General features: G+C 45.5%; 1 protein-coding gene and 1 pseudogene across 1 annotated transcript; one reads left to right on the top strand and one right to left on the bottom strand.

Moving 5' to 3' along the window:
• The first annotated feature begins 259 nt into the window (after positions 1-259).
• LOC124662527 lies at positions 260-10,519 on the top strand (annotated as a pseudogene).
• A 1,599-nt stretch (positions 10,520-12,118) lies between these two features.
• Positions 12,119-12,855, bottom strand: LOC124667794. Its single transcript, XM_047205035.1, has one exon. The coding sequence runs from the start codon at positions 12,795-12,797 to the stop codon at positions 12,321-12,323; it is 477 nt and encodes a 158-aa protein (XP_047060991.1). The 5' UTR covers positions 12,798-12,855; the 3' UTR covers positions 12,119-12,320.
• Positions 12,856-20,764: the final 7,909 nt, after the last annotated feature.

Raw genomic sequence — 20,764 nt, 5'->3', positions numbered from 1 at the left:
CTTGCGAGTATTAACATGGCAGGATCCAATTCGAGTGTGCATGGTGAAAATAACATGGAAGACGACATTCCGGTGACTAGTGATGTGCTTGATCCCAAGATTCGAGAAGTTCAAAACACAGTGGACACACAGTTGGCGGCCTTTGAAAGGTTTCTTGCTGAATGTCTACCTGCAGCAGGTAATGGAGCTCAACACCAATCTCGCCCCGCTGCCTCGCTAGTCGCTGAGAATGGGCGGAACACCAACAACAACCTCTCCGATGACCATGAGCGAGCTGCAGGTGCCCCTGCTGGTGGGGCTGATAGACGGCGTGGTGAAGATGCTACACCTCATGCGGGTGGGCATCATGGAGGAGGAGCTCACGGGCGAGGCCATGGACCCCGTGGGTTTGCTGCTGCTCACCAATGACGAGCTGCACATGATGGTGATGATATGTACAATGATGACTTTTCAGATCATGGAGACGAGTATGATGGTGTGGGAAATTATGAACCACATTCCCCACCTCACCGAGGTGCTGCTTTTGGTTGCAATGGTCGTGCCTATGACCGTCGTGAGAGAGAAGATCGTGATAGCCTTGCAAAGGTGAAGTTGAATATTCCATCATTCACAGGGAAGGAAGATCCGGATGCATATATTGAGTGGCGGGAAAGGTGCGATCAGATTTTTCGTGTTCATGGGTTTTCTGAAGCAAAGAGAGTTGATCTTGATGTTATGGAGTTCTCTGGTCATGCACTCACTTGGTTGAATCAGCTGCAAGAAGATCGATTTGCTTCGGGCCATGAATATGTTCGCAGCTGGACTGTGATGAGGAGAATCATGAGGCACTGTTTTGTCCCTTCATATTATGAGAGGCAGCTACATAAAAGATTGCAGGAGCTGACACAAGGTTCTCGCATGGTCGAGGAGTACTATAAAGATATGGAGGTTTTACTGATCCATACTAGAACACAAGAAAGTGAAGAAGCGAAGACAGCGAGATTTTTGCATGGACTGAATGATAAGATCTCAGATTTTGTGGAGATGTTTCCTTATGACTCGCTGCAAGATGTTGTGCACCAAGCTATTCGAGTGGAGAAGAAGAACATGCGGAATGGGAGATCTTGCAGCTTTCGGCACCGCTCTAATTCGTCATCATGTCAGCAACCACAACAGCCCTACAAATCCCAGTCTGAAGGTGCACCACCGAGGCAACCTTCAGCCTCAACAGCGTCTTCATCGGCTATTCGTAATCAAGATAGAAGACCTACTGCTTCAGCAGGAGCATCCTCTACACCACCAGCAACAAAGAGTTCTTCTCACAGCAGCAATATTCAATGCCACAAGTGCAAAGGAAGAGGGCACATATCCTCTCAATGTCCAAGTCGCATAACTATGATCATCAATGAACAAGGTGAATGGGAGTCTGAGAGTGATACTAAAAATGGTAACAATGAAGTTGAGGCTGGACATGAGTGGGAAGTGGAAGGAAATATTTTATCACATGAGGAGCTGCAGGGAGAGTCGCTGGTTGTATGTCGCTCCCTTAATGCCCAGGTTGTGGAGGAAGAAAAGGGGCAGCAGCATAATCTTTTTCATACACGCAGCCTTGTAAATTCCAAGTTATGTCGAGTCATTGTGGATAGTGGAAGCTTCAACAATATTGCAAACACAAAGATGGTTGAGAAGTTGCAATTGCAAACCAAGCGTCATCCTCATCCCTACCGTATGCAATGACTGAATGATTGTGGTTCAATAAAAGTGTCCAACAGCGTGATAGTACCAATTTCAGTAGGTGCATATAAGGATGAAGTTGAGTGTGATGTGGTACCAATGCATGCTTGTCACTTGCTTATGGGACGCCATTGGTTACATGATCGTGATGTGCAAATCAGCGGGCATTCAAACCGTTTGTGCGTTAATCATGGAGGGGAAATACACATGGCTGCCCATGACACCCGAGGAGGTTTATCTTGATGAAGTAAAAAAGGAAAGGCAAGCAAAAGGGAGAGAGTGATCATACACAAAGAGCGAGCCACCAACAAAGTGAGGGAGTGTCACCACAGCCCAAAGCCCCACAACCAAATAAATCCAAGCGCCGGGAAAAAATGGGATTATCTATAATGGCTAGGAAACGGGATATACGGGAACTGAGAGAACCTAATACTCCATTCTTTGTACTCCTGTACAAAGACACATTTGTGGTTACTACTGACTCATCATCTACCTTGCCTAGTATTATTTTTTATTTATTGCAGGAGTACGAGGATGTATTTCCCGATGAGATACCACCTGGGCTGCCACCAAAGCAAGGCATTGAACATAAAATTTACTTGGTTCCAGGGGCATCCTTGCCCAACCGACCCCCATACCGAACCAATTCAGAAGAGACCAAAGAAATTCATAGGGAAGTTCAGGAACTCCTTGATGGCGTGTACAGCACACGTCCGTTGGGAACCCCAAGAGGAAGGTATGATGCGCACAGTAGCAAGTTTTCCCTCAGAAAGAAACCAAGGTTTATCGAACCAGGAGGAGCCAAGAAGCACGTTGAAGGTTGATGGCGGCGGGATGTAGTGCGGCGCAACACCAGAGATTCCGGCGCCAACATGGAACCTGCACAACACAACCAAAGTACTTTGCCCCAACGAAACAGTGAGGTTGTCAATCTCACCGGCTTGCTGTTACAAAGGATTAGATGTATAGTGTGGATGATGATTGTTTGCAGAAAACAGTAGAACAAGTATTGCAGTAGATTGCATTTAATGTAAAAGAATGGACCGGGGTCCACAGTTCACTAGAGGTGTCTCTCCCATAAGATAGCATGTTGGGTGAACAAATTGCAGTCGGGCAATTGACAAATAGAGAGGGCATAACAATGCACATACATGACATGATGAATATTGTGAGATTTAATTGGGCATTACGACAAAGTACATAGACCGCTATCCAAGCATGCATCTATGCCTAAAAAGTCCACCTTCGAGGTTATCATCCGAACCCCTTCCAGTATTAAGTTGCAAAACAACGGACAATTGCATTAAGTATGGTGCGTAATGTAATCAATAACTACATCCTCGGACATAGCATCAATGTTTTATCCCTAGTGGCAACAGACACATCCACAACCTTAGAACTTTCGTCACTCGTCCCGGATTTAATGGAGGCATGAACCCACTATCGAGCATAAATACTCCCTCTTGGAGTTAAGAGCAAAAACTTGGCCGAGCCTCTACTAATAACGGAGAGCATGCAAGATCATAAACAACACATAGGTAATAGATTGATAATCAACATAACATAGTATTCTCTATCCATCGGATCCCGACAAACACAACATATAGAATTACGGATAGATGATCTTGATCATGTTAGGCAGCTCACAAGATCCGACAATGAAGCACATGAGGAGAAGACAACCATCTAGCTATCGCTATGGACCCATAGTCCAGGGGTGAACTACTCACTCATCACTCCGGAGGCGACCATGGCGGTGAAGAGTCCTCCGGGAGATGATTCCCCTCTCCGGCAGGGTGCCGGAGGTGATCTCCAGAATCCCCCGAGATGGGATTGGCGGCGGCGGCGTCTCGCATAGGTTTCGTATCGTGGCTCTCGCATGTGGGGGTTTCGCGACGAAGGCTTTAAGTAGGCGGAAGGGAAACGCGGGGGGCCACACGAGGGCCCCACACGCCAGAGCCGCGCGGCCAAGGGCCAGGCCGCGCCGCCCTGTTGTGTCGGCGCCTCATGGCCCCACTTCCTTTCCCCCTCGGTCTTCTGGAAGCTTCGTGCAAAAATAGGACCCTGGGCGTTGATTTCGTCCAATTCCGAGAATATTTCTTTACTAGGATTTCTGAAACCAAAAACAGCAGGAAACAACAACTGGCTCTTCGGCATCTCGTTAATAGGTTAGTGCCGGAAAATGCATAAATACGACATATAATGTGTATAAAACATGTAGATATCATCAATAATGTGGCATGGAACATAAGAAATTATCGATACGTCGGAGACGTATCAGCATCCCCAAGCTTAGTTCTCGCTCGTCCCGAGCAGGTAAACGATAACAAAGATAATTTCCGGAGTGACATGCCATCATAACCTTGATCATACTATTGTAAACATATGTAATGAATGCAGCGATCAAAACAATGGTAATGACATGAGTAAACAAATGAATCATAAAGCAAAGACTTTTCATGAATAGTACTTCAAGACAAGCATCAATAAGTCTTGCATAAGAGTTAACTCATAAAGCAATAAATCAAAGTAAAGGTATTGAAGCAACACAAAGGAAGATTAAGTTTCAGCGGTTGCTTTCAACTTATAACATGTATATCTCATGGATAATTGTCAACATAGAGTAATATAACAAGTGCAATATGCAAGTATGTAGGAATCAATGCACAGTTCACACAAGTGTTTGCTTCTTGAGGTGGAGAGAAATAGGTGAACTGACTCAACATAAAAGTAAAAGAAAGGTCCTTCAAAGAGGAAAGCATCGATTGCTGTATTTATGCTAGAGCTTTTATTTTGAAAACATGAAACAATTTTGTCAACGGTAGTAATAAAGCATATGTATCATGTAAATTATATCTTACAAGTTGCAAGCCTCATGCATAGTATACTAATAGTGCCCGCACCTTGTCCTAATTAGCTTGGACTACCGGATCATCGCAATACACTTGTTTTAACCAAGTGTCACAATGGGGTACCTCCATGCCGCTCGTACAAAGGTCTAAGGAGAAAGCTCGCATTTTGGATTTCTCGCTTTTGATTATTCTCAACTTAGACATCCATACCGGGACAACATGGACAACAGATAATGGACTCCTCTTTAATGCATAAGCATGTGGAAACAATTAGTGTTCTCATATGAGATTGAGGATATATGTCCAAAACTGAAACTTCCACCATGATTCATGGCCTTAGTTAGTGGCCCAATGTTCTTCTCTAACAATATGCATGCTCTAACCATTAAAGTGGTAGATCTCTCTTACTTCAGACAAGACGGACATGCATAGCAACTCACATGATATTCAACAAAGAGTAGTTGATGGCGTCCCCAGAAGCATGGTTATCGCACAACAAGCAACTTAATAAGAGATAAAGTGCATAAGTACATATTCAATACCATAATAGTTTTTAAGCTATTTGTCCCATGAGCTATATATTGCAAAGGCGAATGATGGAAATTTTAAAGGTAGCACTCAAGCAATTTACTTTGGAATGGCGGAGAAATACCATGTAGTAGGTAGGTATGGTGGACACAAATGGCATAGTGGTTGGCTCAAGGATTTTGGATGCATGAGAAGTATTCCCTCTCGATACAAGGTTTAGGCTAGCAAGGTTATTTGAAACAAACACAAGGATGAACCGGTGCAGCAAAACTCACATAAAAGACATATTGTAAATATTATAAGACTCTACACCGTCTTCCTTGTTGTTCAAACTCAATAATAGAAATTATCTAGACTTTAGAGAGACCAAATATGCAAACCAAATTTAGCAAGCTATAGGTGTTTCTTCATTAATGAGTGCAAAGTATATGATGCAAGAGCTTAAACATGAGCACAACAATTGCCAAGTATCAAATTATTCAAGACATTTTAGAATTACTACATGTAGCATTTCCCAATTCCAAACCATATAACAACTTAACGAAGAAGATTCAACCTTCGCCATGAATACTATGAGTAAAGCCTAAGGACATATTTGTCCATATGCAACAGCGGAGCGTGTCTCTCTCCCACACAATGAAAGCTAGGATCCATTTTATTCAAACAAAACAAAAACAAACCGACGCTCCAAGCAAAGCACATAAGATGTGATGGAATAAAAATATAGTTTCGGGGAGGAACCCGATAATGTTGTCGATGAAGAAGGGGATGCCTTGGGCATCCCCAAGCTTAGACGCTTGAGTCTTCTTAAAATATGCAGGGGTGAACCACCGGGGCATCCCCAAGCTTAGAGCTTTCACTCTCCTTGATCATATTGCATCATTCTCCTCTCTTGATCCTTGAAAACTTCCTCCACACCAAACTCGAAACAACTCATTAGAGGGTTAGTGGACAATAAAAATTAACATGTTCAGAGGTGACACAATCATTCTTAACACTTCTGGACATTGCATAAAGCTACTGGAGATTAATGGATCAAAGAAATTCATCCAACATAGCAAAAGAGGCAATGCGAAATAAAAGGCAGAATCTGTCAAAACAGAACAGTCCATAAAGATGGATTTTATTGAGGCACCAGACTTGCTCAAATGAAAATTCCCAAATTTAATGAAAGTTGCGTACATATCTGTGGATCACGCACGTAAATTGGCATAATTTTCTGAGCTACCTACAGAGGGGCAGATCGAAATTCGTGACAGCAAAGAAATCTGTTACTGCGCAGTTGCATATGGACAAATATGTCCTTAGGCTTTACTTGGTTCCAGGGGCATCCTTTCCCAACCGACCCCCATACCGAACCAATTCAGAAGAGACCAAAGAAATTCATAGGGAAGTTCAGGAACTCCTTGATGGCGTGTACAGCACACGTCCGTTGGGAACCCCAAGAGGAAGGTATGATGCGCACAGTAGCAAGTTTTCCTCGGAAAGAAACCAAGGTTTATCGAACCGGGAGGAGCCAAGAAGCACGTTGAAGGTTGATGGCGGCGGGATGTAGTGCGGCGCAACACCGGAGATTCCGGCGCCAACATGGAACCCGCACAACACAACCAAAGTACTTTGCCCCAACGAAACAAGTGAGGTTGTCAATCTCACCGGCTTGCTCGTTACAAAGGATTAGATGTATAGTGTGGATGATGATTGTTTGCGTAAAACGAGTAGAACAAGTATTGCGATAGATTGTATTTAATGTAAAAGAATGGACCGGGGTCCACAGTTCACTAGAGGTGTCTCTCCCATAAGATAGCATGTTGGGTGAACAAATTGCAGTCGGGCAATTGACAAATAGAGAGGGCATAACAATGCACATACATGACATGATGAATATTGTGAGATTTAATTGGGCATTACGACAAAGTACATAGACCGCTATCCAAGCATGCATCTATGCCTAAAAAGTCCACCTTCGGGTTATCATCCGAACCCCTTCCAGTATTAAGTTGCAAAACAACGGACAATTGCATTAAGTATGGTGCGTAATGTAATCAATAACTACATCCTCGGACATAGCATCAATGTTTTATCCCTAGTGGCAACAAGACATCCACAACCTTAGAACTTTCTCGTCATCGTCCCGCATTTAATGGAGGCATGAACCCACTATCGAGCATAAATACTCCCTCTTGGAGTTAAGAGCAAAAACTTGGCCAGAGCCTCTACTAATAACGGAGAGCATGCAAGATCATAAACAACACATAGGTAATAGATTGATAATCAACATAACATAGTATTCTCTATCCATCGGATCCCGACAAACACAACATATAGAATTACGGATAGATGATCTTGATCATGTTAGGCAGCTCACAAGATCCGACAATGAAGCACATGAGGAGAAGACAACCATCTAGCTACTGCTATGGACCCATAGTCCAGGGGTGAACTACTCACTCATCACTCCGGAGGCGACCATGGCGGTGAAGAGTCCTCCGGGAGATGATTCCCCTCTCCGGCAGGGTGCCGGAGGTGATCTCCGGAATCCCCCGAGATGGGATTGGCGGCGGCGGCGTCTCGCAAGGTTTTCCGTATCGTGGCTCTCGGCATCGGGGGTTTCGCGACGAAGGCTTTAAGTAGGCGGAAGGGCAACGCGGGGGGCCACACGAGGGCCCCACACGCCAGGGCTGCGCGGCCAAGGGCCAGGCCGCGCCGCCCTGTTGTGTCGGCGCCTCGTGGCCCCACTTCCTTTCCCCCTCGGTCTTCTGGAAGCTTCGTGCAAAAATAGGATCTTGGGCGTTGATTTCGTCCAATTCCGAGAATATTTCTTTACTAGGATTTCTGAAACCAAAAACAGCAGAAAACAGCAACTGGCTCTTCGGCATCTCGTTAATAGGTTAGTGCTGGAAAATGCATAAATACGATATATAATGTGTATAAAACATGTAGATATCATCAATAATGTGGCATGGAACATAAGAAATTATCGATACGTCGGAGACGTATCACTCCTCCATTAAGGTTATATAAGGGAAAGTCTTTCTCCTTGTGTTGTACCTATTCATTTAGTGCCAAAGAAAGATGGATCTTCGAGAATATGCACTGATTGTAGAACCCTAAACAACATAACAATAAGGTATAGGCATCCAATTCCTAGACTTGATGACATGCTTGATGAACTTTGTGGTTCCACTATTTTTTCGAAGATTGATTTGCGAAGTGGATATCACCAAATTAGAATGAGGGGAGGTGATGAATGGAAAACTGCTTTCAAAACTAAATTTGGTTTGTATGAATGGCTTGTTATGCCTTTTGGGTTAACAAATGCACCTAGTACCTTCATGCGATTGATGAACCATGTGCTTAGATCCTTTATTGAAAAATTTGTAGTGGTTTACTTTGATGATATATTGATTTATAGCAAAACTTTGGAGGAACATGATGAACATATTAAGTGTGTACTTACTGTCCTCCAACAGGAGAAATTATATGTGAATGTGGAAAAGTGCAGTTTTTGCACCGAAAAGGTTGTGTTTCTTGGCTTTGTTGTTTCAGGACAAGGAGTGGAGGTGGATGAAGAGAAGATCAAAGCAATTCATGAGTGGCTGCCTCCCCAAAACGTGAGCCAAGTACGAAGCTTCCTTGGACTAGCGGGGTTCTACCGCCGTTTTGTGAAGGATTTCGGCACCATTGCTGCACGAATGAATGAGCTGACCAAGAAAGAAACTCCATTCAAATGGGGTGTGGCACAAGACAAGTCCTTCCATGAACTTAAGGATAGGTTGACATCAGCACCACTTCTCGCACTCCCTGATTTTGGTAAGACTTTCGAGATTGAATGTGATGCAAGTGGAGTTGGCAACGGAGGAGTGTTGATGCAAGAAGGTAAACCCATTGCATATTTCAGTGAGAAACTAAGTGGTCCGACACTTAATTATTCAGTTTATGATAAGGATTTGTATGCTCTTGTGCGGTCGCTAGAAACATGGCAACACTACCTATGGCCAAAGAGTCTATTATTCACTCAGACCATGAACCTCTGAAACATCTCAAGAATCAACTAAAACTAAACCGTAGACATACAAAATGGGGTGAATTCATAGAGTCTTTCCCTTATATTTTCAAGTACAAGATAGGAAAGGATAATGTTGTTGTTGATGCCTTATCTACATGTCATATTTTACTATCCCAACTAGATGCCAAAATTCTTGGATTAGAGAGCATCAAAGAACTATATGCTAAAGACTCATATTTCTCTGAACCATTTGCAAAATGCAGCAAGGGAAAGGGTTGAAAAAAGTTTCACTTGCATGATGGGTTTTTGTTTCGGGATAACAAACTATGCATTCCGGAGTGTTCGGTGCATTTATTACTTTTGCAAGAGGCTCACACTGGTGGACTCATGGGACATTTTGGAGCGAAAAAACTGAGAGTGTGCTGATCGACCACTTCTTTTGGCCAAACATGAGACGAGACGTGGAGCGCTACGTGTTGCGTTGCGAGATTTGCCACAAGGCTAAGTCCCGTTTGAACCCTCATGGCATTTATACTCCTCTATCTATTCCAAGCACACCATGGGAAGATATATTAGTGGATTTCGTTCTGGGATCGCCATGTACTAAAAGTGGGAGTGATTCAGTATTCGTGGTAGTGGATAGATTCAGTAAAATGGCACACTTTATTCCATGTCACAAGAGCGACAATACATTGCTGATTTATTTTTCAGGGAAGTTGTTCGTCTACATGGAGTCCCACGCACCATTGTTTCAGACTGAGACACCAAATTCTTGAGTTATTTTTGGAAGACCTTGTGGGGAAAACTTGGAACAAAGCTCTTATTCTCAACTACTTGTCACCCAAAACTGATGGACAAACTGAAGTTGTTAACCGCACATTGTCCATGATGTTGCGAGCAGTCCTAAAGAAGAATTTTGAAGATGTGGGAAGAATGTCTACCTCATGTGGAGTTCGCATACAATAGGGCGGTACATTCGACCACAAAATTTTGCCCTTTTGACCTTGTTTATGGTTTCAAACCTATTGCTCCCATAGACCTCTTGCCTTTGCCATTACAGGAACGAACCAACCTTGATGCAAGTAAGCGTGCTGAATTTGTCAAAAAGCTCCATGAGAAGGTAAACGAGAACATTGAGAAGATGGCTGAACAATATGCCACTCGTGAAAATAAAGGAAGGAAGAAAATCTTCTTTGAGGAAGGATATTTGGTGTGGATAAATTTGCGGAAGGACCATTTTCCTGCCCAGCGCAAGTGCAAGTTAAATCCACGTGGAGATGATCCATTCAAAGTTCTTGAGAAGATAAATAACAACGCCTACAAGATTGACCTTCCAACAGAGTATGGTGTTAGTACAACCTTTAATGTCTCCGACCTCTCCCCGGCCTTACTTTGGACCTTTTCAAGAGGGGAAGGATGATGAGGACATCCCAGCCATCAACAACGCACAAAACATCAATGGACCTATCACAAGAAGTCGCGCAAAATAAATAAGCGATCAGCTGAACGCTAACCTAAGTTTATCTTGTAATACCTATCTTACGGATATGCTTTCATCCACTTTGTCATTGTTTTTATTCAGGAACAAGGTTGAAGGGTGCCCACAATAATGAAGAGCAAAGTCACCAACAATAAGTTTCAAGACATCAACACAAGTCTCGAAGAAATCTGCAGTCACCAGTTTTGCCTCTAAACTTTCATCATGGCAATGCCATATACTGGAGAGATGGGGCCAGTGGGCTATACCAAAATAAGCTCCATTAAATTATCATTCCAACAAAAATAAGTCTCACATCATTTCGAGTTCTGGAGCCAAAGTTATGGCTGTTTTGGTGGAAAGTGTCTAGTCTGTTAAATTTTCGCGATTTCCGAGAAGCCTCTCAATAACCCCTCAAGTTTACTATCTTCCCATAACGTTTTTTACCCTCAAGCTGGTTATTTACCTCATCTCTTTCCAGACCTAACCAGGGGGTTGTCCCTTAGTATAAATAACCTAGTGCTTCCTCTTGTTGGGGACTTTTTGGAGCCACTTCATATTCAGAACAAAGACAAAGCTCATCCTTAGTTGGAGAGACCTTGCAACCCTTATTCTCGTGATTCCTCGCGGATTTGCACCTAATTTGTGCTCCACGACTTGAGCGTGGTTGTGTGGATTAGAGTTCATGACTTCTTTGCGGATTGCACCTAGTTCATGCTCCACGACTTGAGCGTGACTGTGTGGGCTAGTTCGCGGATTGTGGATAGGCGGTTGTTCGGATTTCAGGCTACGGTTGGCATCCTCTCCGTGCGGTCATAATCTCTTATTTTCGTTTTTGGCTGCTTACAACTAGTTATCTCCTTTGTATCCTTGATCCTACTGCGTGAACATTGGCCAAATCATCAAGCACCTCTTCCCCGAAATGGATGCTTATCACTTTCCCCTTCCGAGGGAAGTTCATGAACGGGTAATGGCTCAAGCTGAAAACTATGATGCGACCTAGCAAACCCGTCTTAAACAGTTGGTGCCCATTATTCCTGACAGTGAATCTTTGAAGAGCACGGGGTGACAGGCTGACAAGTGAAACAGGTGCCCAACGTCGCATTCCGGATCACTGATTGGTGCTACAGTTAGCGAGGTCGCAATGACGCGAGAAAGCGAAAGCTCCCCTAATCATGTGAAAACGAGACACGAGTTGATTGAACTGCCCGTATCTTAACACGAAGCACTTTTACACGCAATCGCTCGCCCAGCCTCAACCGGGCAGGTAAAGCGCACACTCAATCAACACTTGCCATCATCTTCAGTCTCCGATATACACACATGGGTGATGGGCTCATGGCGACCAATCCAGACCAAGCCACGCTTGTACGTACTCGTACACAAGTTAAGCTGCCGTGGCAAAGTTGTACACTATACAGTGCAAAAATTCCGAGCGAGACAGATGTCGCAGTTTATTTCGGGTTATCGAAGGAAGCAGGCCGAGTACGTTACCCTCAGTTATGTTGCTGCACATAACACTCGTATGACGGAAACAATCGAAACAAATCGCAATCGTTTGCTTCCGTCGGTAGTACTCGATCTCCTAATCAGTATCTGTTGCGACTTTTTTGAGCGAATGAAACATTACAACAACAAAAAGGCGGAGCAATTTTTCACACGGGGATGGATAACCCGGCCTAAAGAAAGAGCAAGTAATAAAAACTAATTAAGTACTAGCTCCGTAGTGGATTCAGTGACCAGATCAGCGCCACGCCACGAGCTTATCCGTAGCAGGGCGAGGGCTGACCGGAGACGGGCGGATCCGGCCTTGCGTCGGCGGCGGGGGCGCAGACAGCGGTTGCAGCTTAGTGGAGGGGGAGGGGAGGAGGCCGGAGGAGAGGGTGGAGACGACGCCCGCGAAGCCGAAGAGCAGGGCGACGCCGGCGACCCAGGGCATGAGGAGGAAGCCGATGGCGAAGGTGACCGAGCCGCAGAGCATGAGCGCCATGGACGCGCCGAGGAGCATCGAGGCCGCGGCCGCCGGCGACATGCCGCCCAGCGGGCGCCCGGGGGCAACGGGCCTGCGCGTGTCCGGCGGAGCCGACGCCGCCGCGACGGGGGCGATGATGGTGACGAGCAGCGTGCAGAGGTCGCGGATCAGCCGCGCGTCGTGGTCGCCGTGGCCGCCGTGGCCGGTGGTCTCCTCCATGGCGAGCTTGCGTGTGGTGGGCGTCTGCATGATCTTGTGTTAGCGACGATGAGCGAAGGAGAGCGCGCGAGAGAGCTGGGAATGGAGGCAGCGGAAGACGAGTGGAGAAGGAAGGGGAAGCGCTGGCGGAAAAAGAGCTTTATAGGCCCCACGCGCTGGTCGTGGATCACGCATCAGTTTGGGGCCTGGTCAGCGTAACAGTCTACGCACGGCGCCTAACGAACTTGAAGACACCGAAGCTTCATCCTGTTACGACACAGACGAGCGGGACCAAGCAGTGCGGGAGCCACAGTAAGCGAGAAGGACGGGCACAAATGGCTCTACGGAATGGTGGGCGTCGGGATGGGCATTCCGGATAGGGCAAGGCTGGTTAAGAAAAGAAAAGCTGCACGCGTCCTCCGCCCGCCGAGTCATGGCTGCATCGGCCACCGGTGTTATCCATTGCCTGACAGGTCGGCCCAACAACACGGCGGCGGCGTCACCGGCCGGTGTGGGTGGCCGCCGAATTCTCCGGGACTTTTCACGTCGTGGCTTCGAGTCCCGAGAAACGGAAAATGATGCAGAACGGAACCTGAAAACTGAACTGACGTACTGCGGCGTCGCGGAAGTTACGAGATCTGGCCCTCCCTCCATCTTTTCCCTTTTTATTATCTTTTCGATTTCGAGGAGGGCACCGTCCGGTATGGCAGCATGACGCCACGTTGTTGCTTGTAATTGCTCACAACATTTATTGTCACATGTGCAATAGTCTAGAGTGTCCTTTTTGATTAAATTTGTTTCAGCATGAGTTAAAAGTGTTTGAATTCGGAGGAAAACATCTGAACTCGCATATCCTCTCCCGTTATCTTTTATTGGGTCAACCTTGTTAGGTATTTCCGTTGTTCATTCCACCATTAAATTACATTTCGTCGTTGTCGACCTTACCCATGTTCTCGTCTGTTATCTCCTTTCCCAATTTTTTTTTATCTCAGCTCTCACTCCTCGTCTCTCTCTCCCTCCCTCTCTCTCTCCCCTCTCTCTCTCTCTCTCTCTCTCTCTCCAAATATAGAACCCATCGTTGTCCTTGCCTTGCCGCCATAGAAAGTGTTTGTCCCTCGGAGGAGCTAAGGTTTAGCTTCGGGTCCTCATCACCAAATTGGAGCGCCCTAGATCGATCTTCCACTTAGGAGCAAGGCTTTCCTGGAAATTAGATGGACGACCGACTAACGGTCAGTGTGTTTTGTCCCGCACCCCAGGCGTGGTTGTTGTGGCTGAGACATGAACTTTTGCCTCTTTTAGTTTTGAGGAAGATGTATTCATAGCTACTAAGAATACATTAAAAGTACTTACTCATCTTAATTTCGAATTGTCCCGTAACTCAAAATTTTCATGAATTTTAGATGGTTTTCTTATTTAACATGAGTGTTTGCTCTTCTCTAACCCTAAATAATATTGGTAACACAATAAGAGATAGTTTAGACCATACTTTATTCAACAGAGTATGATTACAATACTTCAGATATACAACACAATGATATATTTCAAGCGTTGCAATTGGCGGAACAACTTTCACAAGTCCATATGCAGAAAACAGAACTCAAAACTTTGTCACTTTGATCAAATTAGAAAGACTCGGTCTTCTTGTAAATATAATATATGTCTCCATTCTGAAATTCTTTGAACCTGGCAAGTGGATTCAGACTCGTGTTTCATTTAGTAAATATACATATTCACTTTAAAAAATAATGAAGTTTACATGATATCCACTACTTGCTGAAATCCAATACATCGTTTGTATGATATTCAATAATTTTAACGCATATTCCCTTTTACCAGAATGCGGAGTTTTAATCATGAGGCATAATTTTCATGCGTCAAAAGATCAAGTATCTAAAGACATTGTGATTAATTAGAATGAGGCATATAATACCAACATGATTTAAAACGTAGTGTTAATTGAAAAATGATGTCATTATCAATTTTGGATATCTTTCAACATTTTTTAATATTTTGTAAATGGTCAAGCTACTATAATCGAGATTAAATGAGAATAACTCATTCAAAACCGAAATGTGACCATAAAATATTTTATTCATAGAAATAGAAATAGAACAACTGACTTGTCTCTGACTTATATGAATAATTGTCTTGCGAAATATAAGGCATACTTGCAAGGTTAACAATCATAACAATTACCAAATTTATTCAAATCCATATAACTAATAAAAATGCTAGATGTAGAGTTAGAATGTTATCGGTCATCAACCATCTTGCTTGCCATCAACACACGCGTCTCCTCATCTTTTCCAAACAATCTCCCAGGCAGTAGGTTCTGGTTTTCAATAAAACAGAACAAGTATCAAAATAGTTAGTAAACCATAATAAGTGTTTGTAATGAAAAAAATGTATAACTCGTATATCCTATATACCTTCTCCATCGATGACTTCACCTGTAATTTTTTCTACTTTCAGAGTTCTCAACTTGGCCAAGAATGGATGAAAGGTGAACGACTTTTCTCTCATGACATAGCCCAAGACACTATCTTTGTAGCTTGGGGGCGAATGCTACACCCCATTTATCGTATGTCATCCAATAGTCCAAATCATGCGCTAGGCACCTATGAATTTTATGCATGTTCCCCAACTCCAAACACTCATGTTTTATCCTTCTGACTTGCGATATAACAACAGCTTAAGTTCATCAACCACATCAAATGCGCTAGTGTTCCAGAAGTGTACCCGCAACTCAGAATCCATGGAATAAAGCAATGGCGCATTTGATTTCTATGGACAAGTCACAATGAATACGATAATCATCATTATTATGCTCACTCGCGAAGTTCTAGGGTTGATCTCCTAGCGGTTCTTGTATCACGTAGAGTAAGTTATTAAACGTTGGTACCATTCTATGAAGTTAGAGCCATCATTTTAAGTTCCTTAATTACGCACAAAAAGCAAAGGTCGACAAACACATTAGGGTATGACCGTATGACATGATCTACAAGGATATTTGCAAAACATTAAGACTAAGTTTATAATATATATGAGTACAAGTTATAATCAAATTACCCGTATGAGCTTTCGCGAATGCAATATCAATTAAAGTAAGAGAGATAGACACGCGTAGCGTAAGGTCGGCTGGGGCTACTTTAGCAAACCATGTCGTGATATGAACAAGCACATGTGAGAGGGTACTAGTTATAGAATAAATGCCCACATTCAACATGTGTTCTGACCGTACAAGAATAACTACACATAGATAGGCTCTGATATTGATGTTGGGATTCATGGCGGCAAACGATAATATTTCAAACTAGCATATTACGATTGCCCAGATATATCTAGGAGTAGTAGCAGGAAGATTTCGGTGACGTACCCTCGTAGACCAAAAGCGGTTAATGTGCCGCTAGAACGTGGATAATGTAGTCTTGCTTCATCTCCGACCTCAGGGTCATGATAACCCTCATACAACGACAGGCGCCACAAATGGCAGCACCTCTATGTTTTCGCACACGTACGGTGCTCTACTATGACTCCGGGTTCACCAATTCAGCCAAGAATGCGGAAGTAGACCTTCTAGATTGAAACACCAGCAGTAGGACGACGTAATGGGATGGATTCAACGCCCATGTGCATAGATCTTTGAGGATCGGCACGCGGGAGAGAAAACTAGAGAGAAAGACATGGTGAGGGGAGAATTATCCTCAAATTATGTGCTCTCCTCCTCCCACGTGCCCCCACTATATATAGGGGGAGGACTGATGTGGCAAAGGTGTCTGATCTTTCGATGAGATGGTGATAATTTGATTTGTTGGTGGAGTTCGTGCTTGACAATCCGACTACACGTGCAAAGCTAATGATATGATCCCATTGTCAATTGTCATGAATGTCCATGATCGGTAAACCTTGATCATCGAATGGCTAATGGGCTCGCATAAAGGCTCAATAGGGATCCTGGTATGTTTACATTAGTGCTTCCTATTAATACAATTATAACATGGCATAAAACTTATTATGAATTATTGAGATATAATATTAAATACTCTTTGAGGATACATTGGGCCGTCCGTTTTAGGCCATTTGGGTGGGCGCGCGGACACGCGGACAGCGGCCCGCGTCCGCGTGTCCGTTTGGGTCGCACGCTGCACCCAATGCGGCGACCCAAAAACCCGCCACGTGGTCCGTCTTCCCTGGGCGGCGCTGCGCCATGGCAGGCCTCGACGAGACAACAATGGCGGGTTGGAGAACGCGCGGGAAAGTTCACGCGCACACTAGGGTTCCCGCGCGCGCGAACAGGGCAAGGGTGCGCGCTCGCGCCCAAGTTTCCCGCCATGGTTGGCAGCTATAAAAGACAGCGGGCGCGGGCTCGCACACCTCACCCGCTCCACCGTCCTCTCCCCCTCTACCTTCTCCGGCGCCTGATGTCTACGCACGCTTCTATTCCTGTAGACAGTGTTGGGCCTCCAAGAGCAGAGGTTTGTAGAACAGCAGCAAGTTTCCCTTAAGTGAATCACCCAAGGTTTATCGAACTCAGGAAGGTAGAGGACAAAGATATCCCTCTCAAGCAACCCTGCAATTACGATACAAGAAGTCTCTTGTGTCCCCAACACACCTAATACACTCGTCAGATGTATAGATGCACTAGTTCGGCGAAGAGATAGTAAGATGCAAGTGATATGGATGAATATGAGCGGTAATAGCAATCTGAAATAAATATGGCAGCGAATAAACATGCAGTAGAACAGTAAATAAACGATGATTCGATGCTTCGAAACAAGGCCTAGGGATCATACTTTCACTAGTGGACACTCTCAACAATGATCACATAAATAAATAAGTTCTTTTCTCTTATGCTACTTTCAAAGACTCTATTGTTGCATAACAAACACCATTCATTGTGTAGGGCTACGAGAGCACCCTCAAGCCGGAGTAAACAAGCTCCACAACGTCATAAAGGAATCACACAAGATGCAAACACTGTCACTGTCACACCATAGAGAGTAATTCCGGAGTTCATATAAAGTAACTCTAGAGTGCATAGTAATAGTTAACTTCACAATCTACAAGAGATCACGATCATAACCTACGCCAAGTACTACATGATGCACACACTGTCCACATTACATCATGAAGGAGGAATAGACTACTTTAATAACATCACTAGAGTAGCACATAGATTAATAGTGATACAAAGCTCATGATCACATAAAGATCACATGAGAGAGAGATAGATGAACCACATAGCTACCGGTACAGCCCTTAGCCTCGAGGGAGAACTACTCCCTCCTCATCATAGGAGACAGCAGCGGCGATGAAGATGGCGGTGGTGTCGATGGAGATGCCTTCCGGGGGCAATTCCCCGTCCCGGCGGCGTGCCGGAACAGACACTTCTGTCCCCCGAATCTTGGCTTCTTGATGGCGACGGCTGCGTAACTTTTCTCGTACCGTGGCTTATCTCTTTAGGGTTTTCGAGGCGGAGAGAATATATAGGCGGAAGGGCAGCCTCGGTGGAGCCAGGGGGTGGCCCCCCATAGGCTGGCGCCCCCCCCCCTTGGCCGCGCCGCCATGTGGGGTGGGGCCCCCGTGGCTCCCCTCTCGGTCCCTCTCTCGGCTCTCCGGAAGCTTCCGTGAAATATAAGATCGTGGGCATTAATTTCGTCCAATTCCGAGAATATTTCCTGTGTAAGATTTCTGAAACCAAAAACAGCAGAAAATAGGAACTGGCGCTTCGGCATCTTGTTAATAGGTTAGTGCCGGAAAATGCATCAAAACGGTATAAAGTATGAATAAAACATGTAGGTATTGTCATAAAACTAGCATGGAACATAAGAAATTATAGATACGTTGGAGACGTATCAGCGCCCTCTCCCCCTCCATCGCCATGCCGCACACCCTGCAGACCACGTGGGCCAAGCTCTCCCTCGCCGCCCACGCCCGGTTCCCGCGGACGGAGGAGGAGGAGCGGCAGGACGCGCGGTGGGTAGCCGACGATGAGGTGATCCGCGTCGCGTTCGAGGGGGCGGCGAAGAAGGCAGAGGACGCGGAGCTGGTGGAGGCGGCCGCAGACGGCTGGCACGAGGCCTACGATGGCTAGTACGAGGCCGCGGTAGAGGGATCGCCCCCCGCCGCGGAGAAGGAGGTGGATGCCGTCACGACCGTCGACGCGGAGGATTTCTCCCACGACCTCGAGATGGCGAAGCTCAACGTCGCCATCGAGGAGCGTCTCGTTGAGCTCACGTGCGTGACGAGGGAGCACGAGGCCTCCGTCCGGGCCAGTCGCCGCCGTTTAGGCGACCTCATCGGCCGGAAGAACGAGCTCCTCTCTCGGCAAGTAGCCTGCCGCCTCCTCCAGCTGCCCTGGCCCGACCGGCGCGCCCAGTAGGATGCTGCGGAGGCGGAGCTCGGCCGCCAAGAACGCCTGCATCGTCGGTAGGAGAACCACGAGGTCCGGGACGCCGGCCGCGTCCGCCTGGAGGCACGGGACGCTGTGGAACGAGCCGCCGCGTGCGAGCTCTCGTTGTGCGGGAAGCGGATCCTAACGCCGCAAGAGGCGGAACGCGAGCTCACCCAAGCTGCGAGGACGGCAAGAAGGAGGGTGGCTGCGGAGAAACGCCGCAAGAAGGCCGCCGCCGGACCACCCAGCTGGTAAGCTGGAGTGGAATCCTCACACGTACAGGACGCCCGCGTCGAGTGAAATCCATGGCCACGACGGCGAGTCGGCGGCGAGACAGCTAGGATAGTAGTACCTACTATTAAGAAAATGTAATATATTTCATTTTAATGTAAAACGAAATTAAGTCCCAATGACACGCGGACCAGGGAAGGACAAGGAGAGGACGCGACCGACCAGCTCCTGGCGTCCGCGGCCACGCAAACACGGCCCAGATTTTGTCTGTTTCGACCCATCCGGTTTTGGATGGATCCGCGTGCTGGGCCACGATTTTGTCTATTTCCACCCATCCAAAAGCGCGGGCGCGGAATGTGTTGCCGCGTTGGAGATGGCTTAAATGCCGCACAAATGCATGTGTGTCAATAATGAGGAGAGAGTGTGACCCTTTCGACTGATTAGTTCGTGCCTATGGGCTAGACTTATGCAAATTTTCATTTTTGTTATGCTTAAAATATAAATAATTTCGTATTGTAAATTTGCACGGTAGTGGTGTACATCGTTGGTTGCGTGCGAATATTTTATTTAAATTTCAATTTTATTAAATGAAGATCATTGTTAGAGACTCAAAGCACCTCAAACGTACAAAAGTATATTTCTGTCCACGCGATAACCTCAAACGGACCAAACTGACCATTTTTTATGTCCAAAATGCGGGCCTCCACTTGAGATGGGCCTTACAAATTATAGTTCATTCACACGCGAGGTTAACGTGGAGAAAAAAAGAGCAAATTAAAAATGGAGTAACGTGATAAAGTTAAACGCTACAAACAAATTTCTCCTGCTTTCGCGCGTCGCCATTGTAGTTGCACAAATAGTATATCTCTGGACCATACAATCCAAGTAAAACTTGCCTTTCATGGTATTCTTATCCTCACAGCATTTTACTACTTTCGGCTCATCGGGCTTCACCTGGATTTCTGTCCCAGCGGCGAGTTCTCTTCTTCTTTTTACAGCGTGTACTGTGTAGGTTGGTGGATAAGGATGGGCTGAGTCATCAGCCGCATTACTGCAGAACGGTCCTACGCGGCCGACGAGTGGCACCTGTCCCGGTCCCGTTTGAAAAAGTTGGTGACTGGTGAGCAGGTTCAGGCCCCGTATTCCTAATCTGGAATTTACTAAGTTTACCTGGCCCCAGGCCACAGGGATTTGGTTCAGCCCCCGTATTCCTAATCTGGAATTTACTAAGTGTTCTTGATTGATCTTTACAAAACGAAGCCCGTGTAGTGGGTTCTGCGTCGACCTTTCAAAGTTTTCGCTAGTGTTATATATATCCTGTTGCTATATTTTATCAGTACATAAAGTTTATTCGTCAGTCATTTCATTATCCGTATTTTATCAGTGACATCAA

The sequence above is a fragment of the Lolium rigidum genome, chromosome 6, assembly GCF_022539505.1.
Source record: "Lolium rigidum isolate FL_2022 chromosome 6, APGP_CSIRO_Lrig_0.1, whole genome shotgun sequence".
Taxonomy (NCBI): Eukaryota; Viridiplantae; Streptophyta; class Magnoliopsida; order Poales; family Poaceae; genus Lolium; species Lolium rigidum.
The sequence above is the reverse complement of the archived record's forward strand: the minus strand, read 5'-3'. Positions and strand labels throughout refer to the sequence as shown.

Bases quoted from the DNA above. Each gene is read 5' to 3' on its own strand.
- LOC124667794 (XM_047205035.1), bottom strand. From the start codon at position 12,797: ATGCAGACGCCCACCACACGCAAGCTCGCCATGGAGGAGACCACCGGC.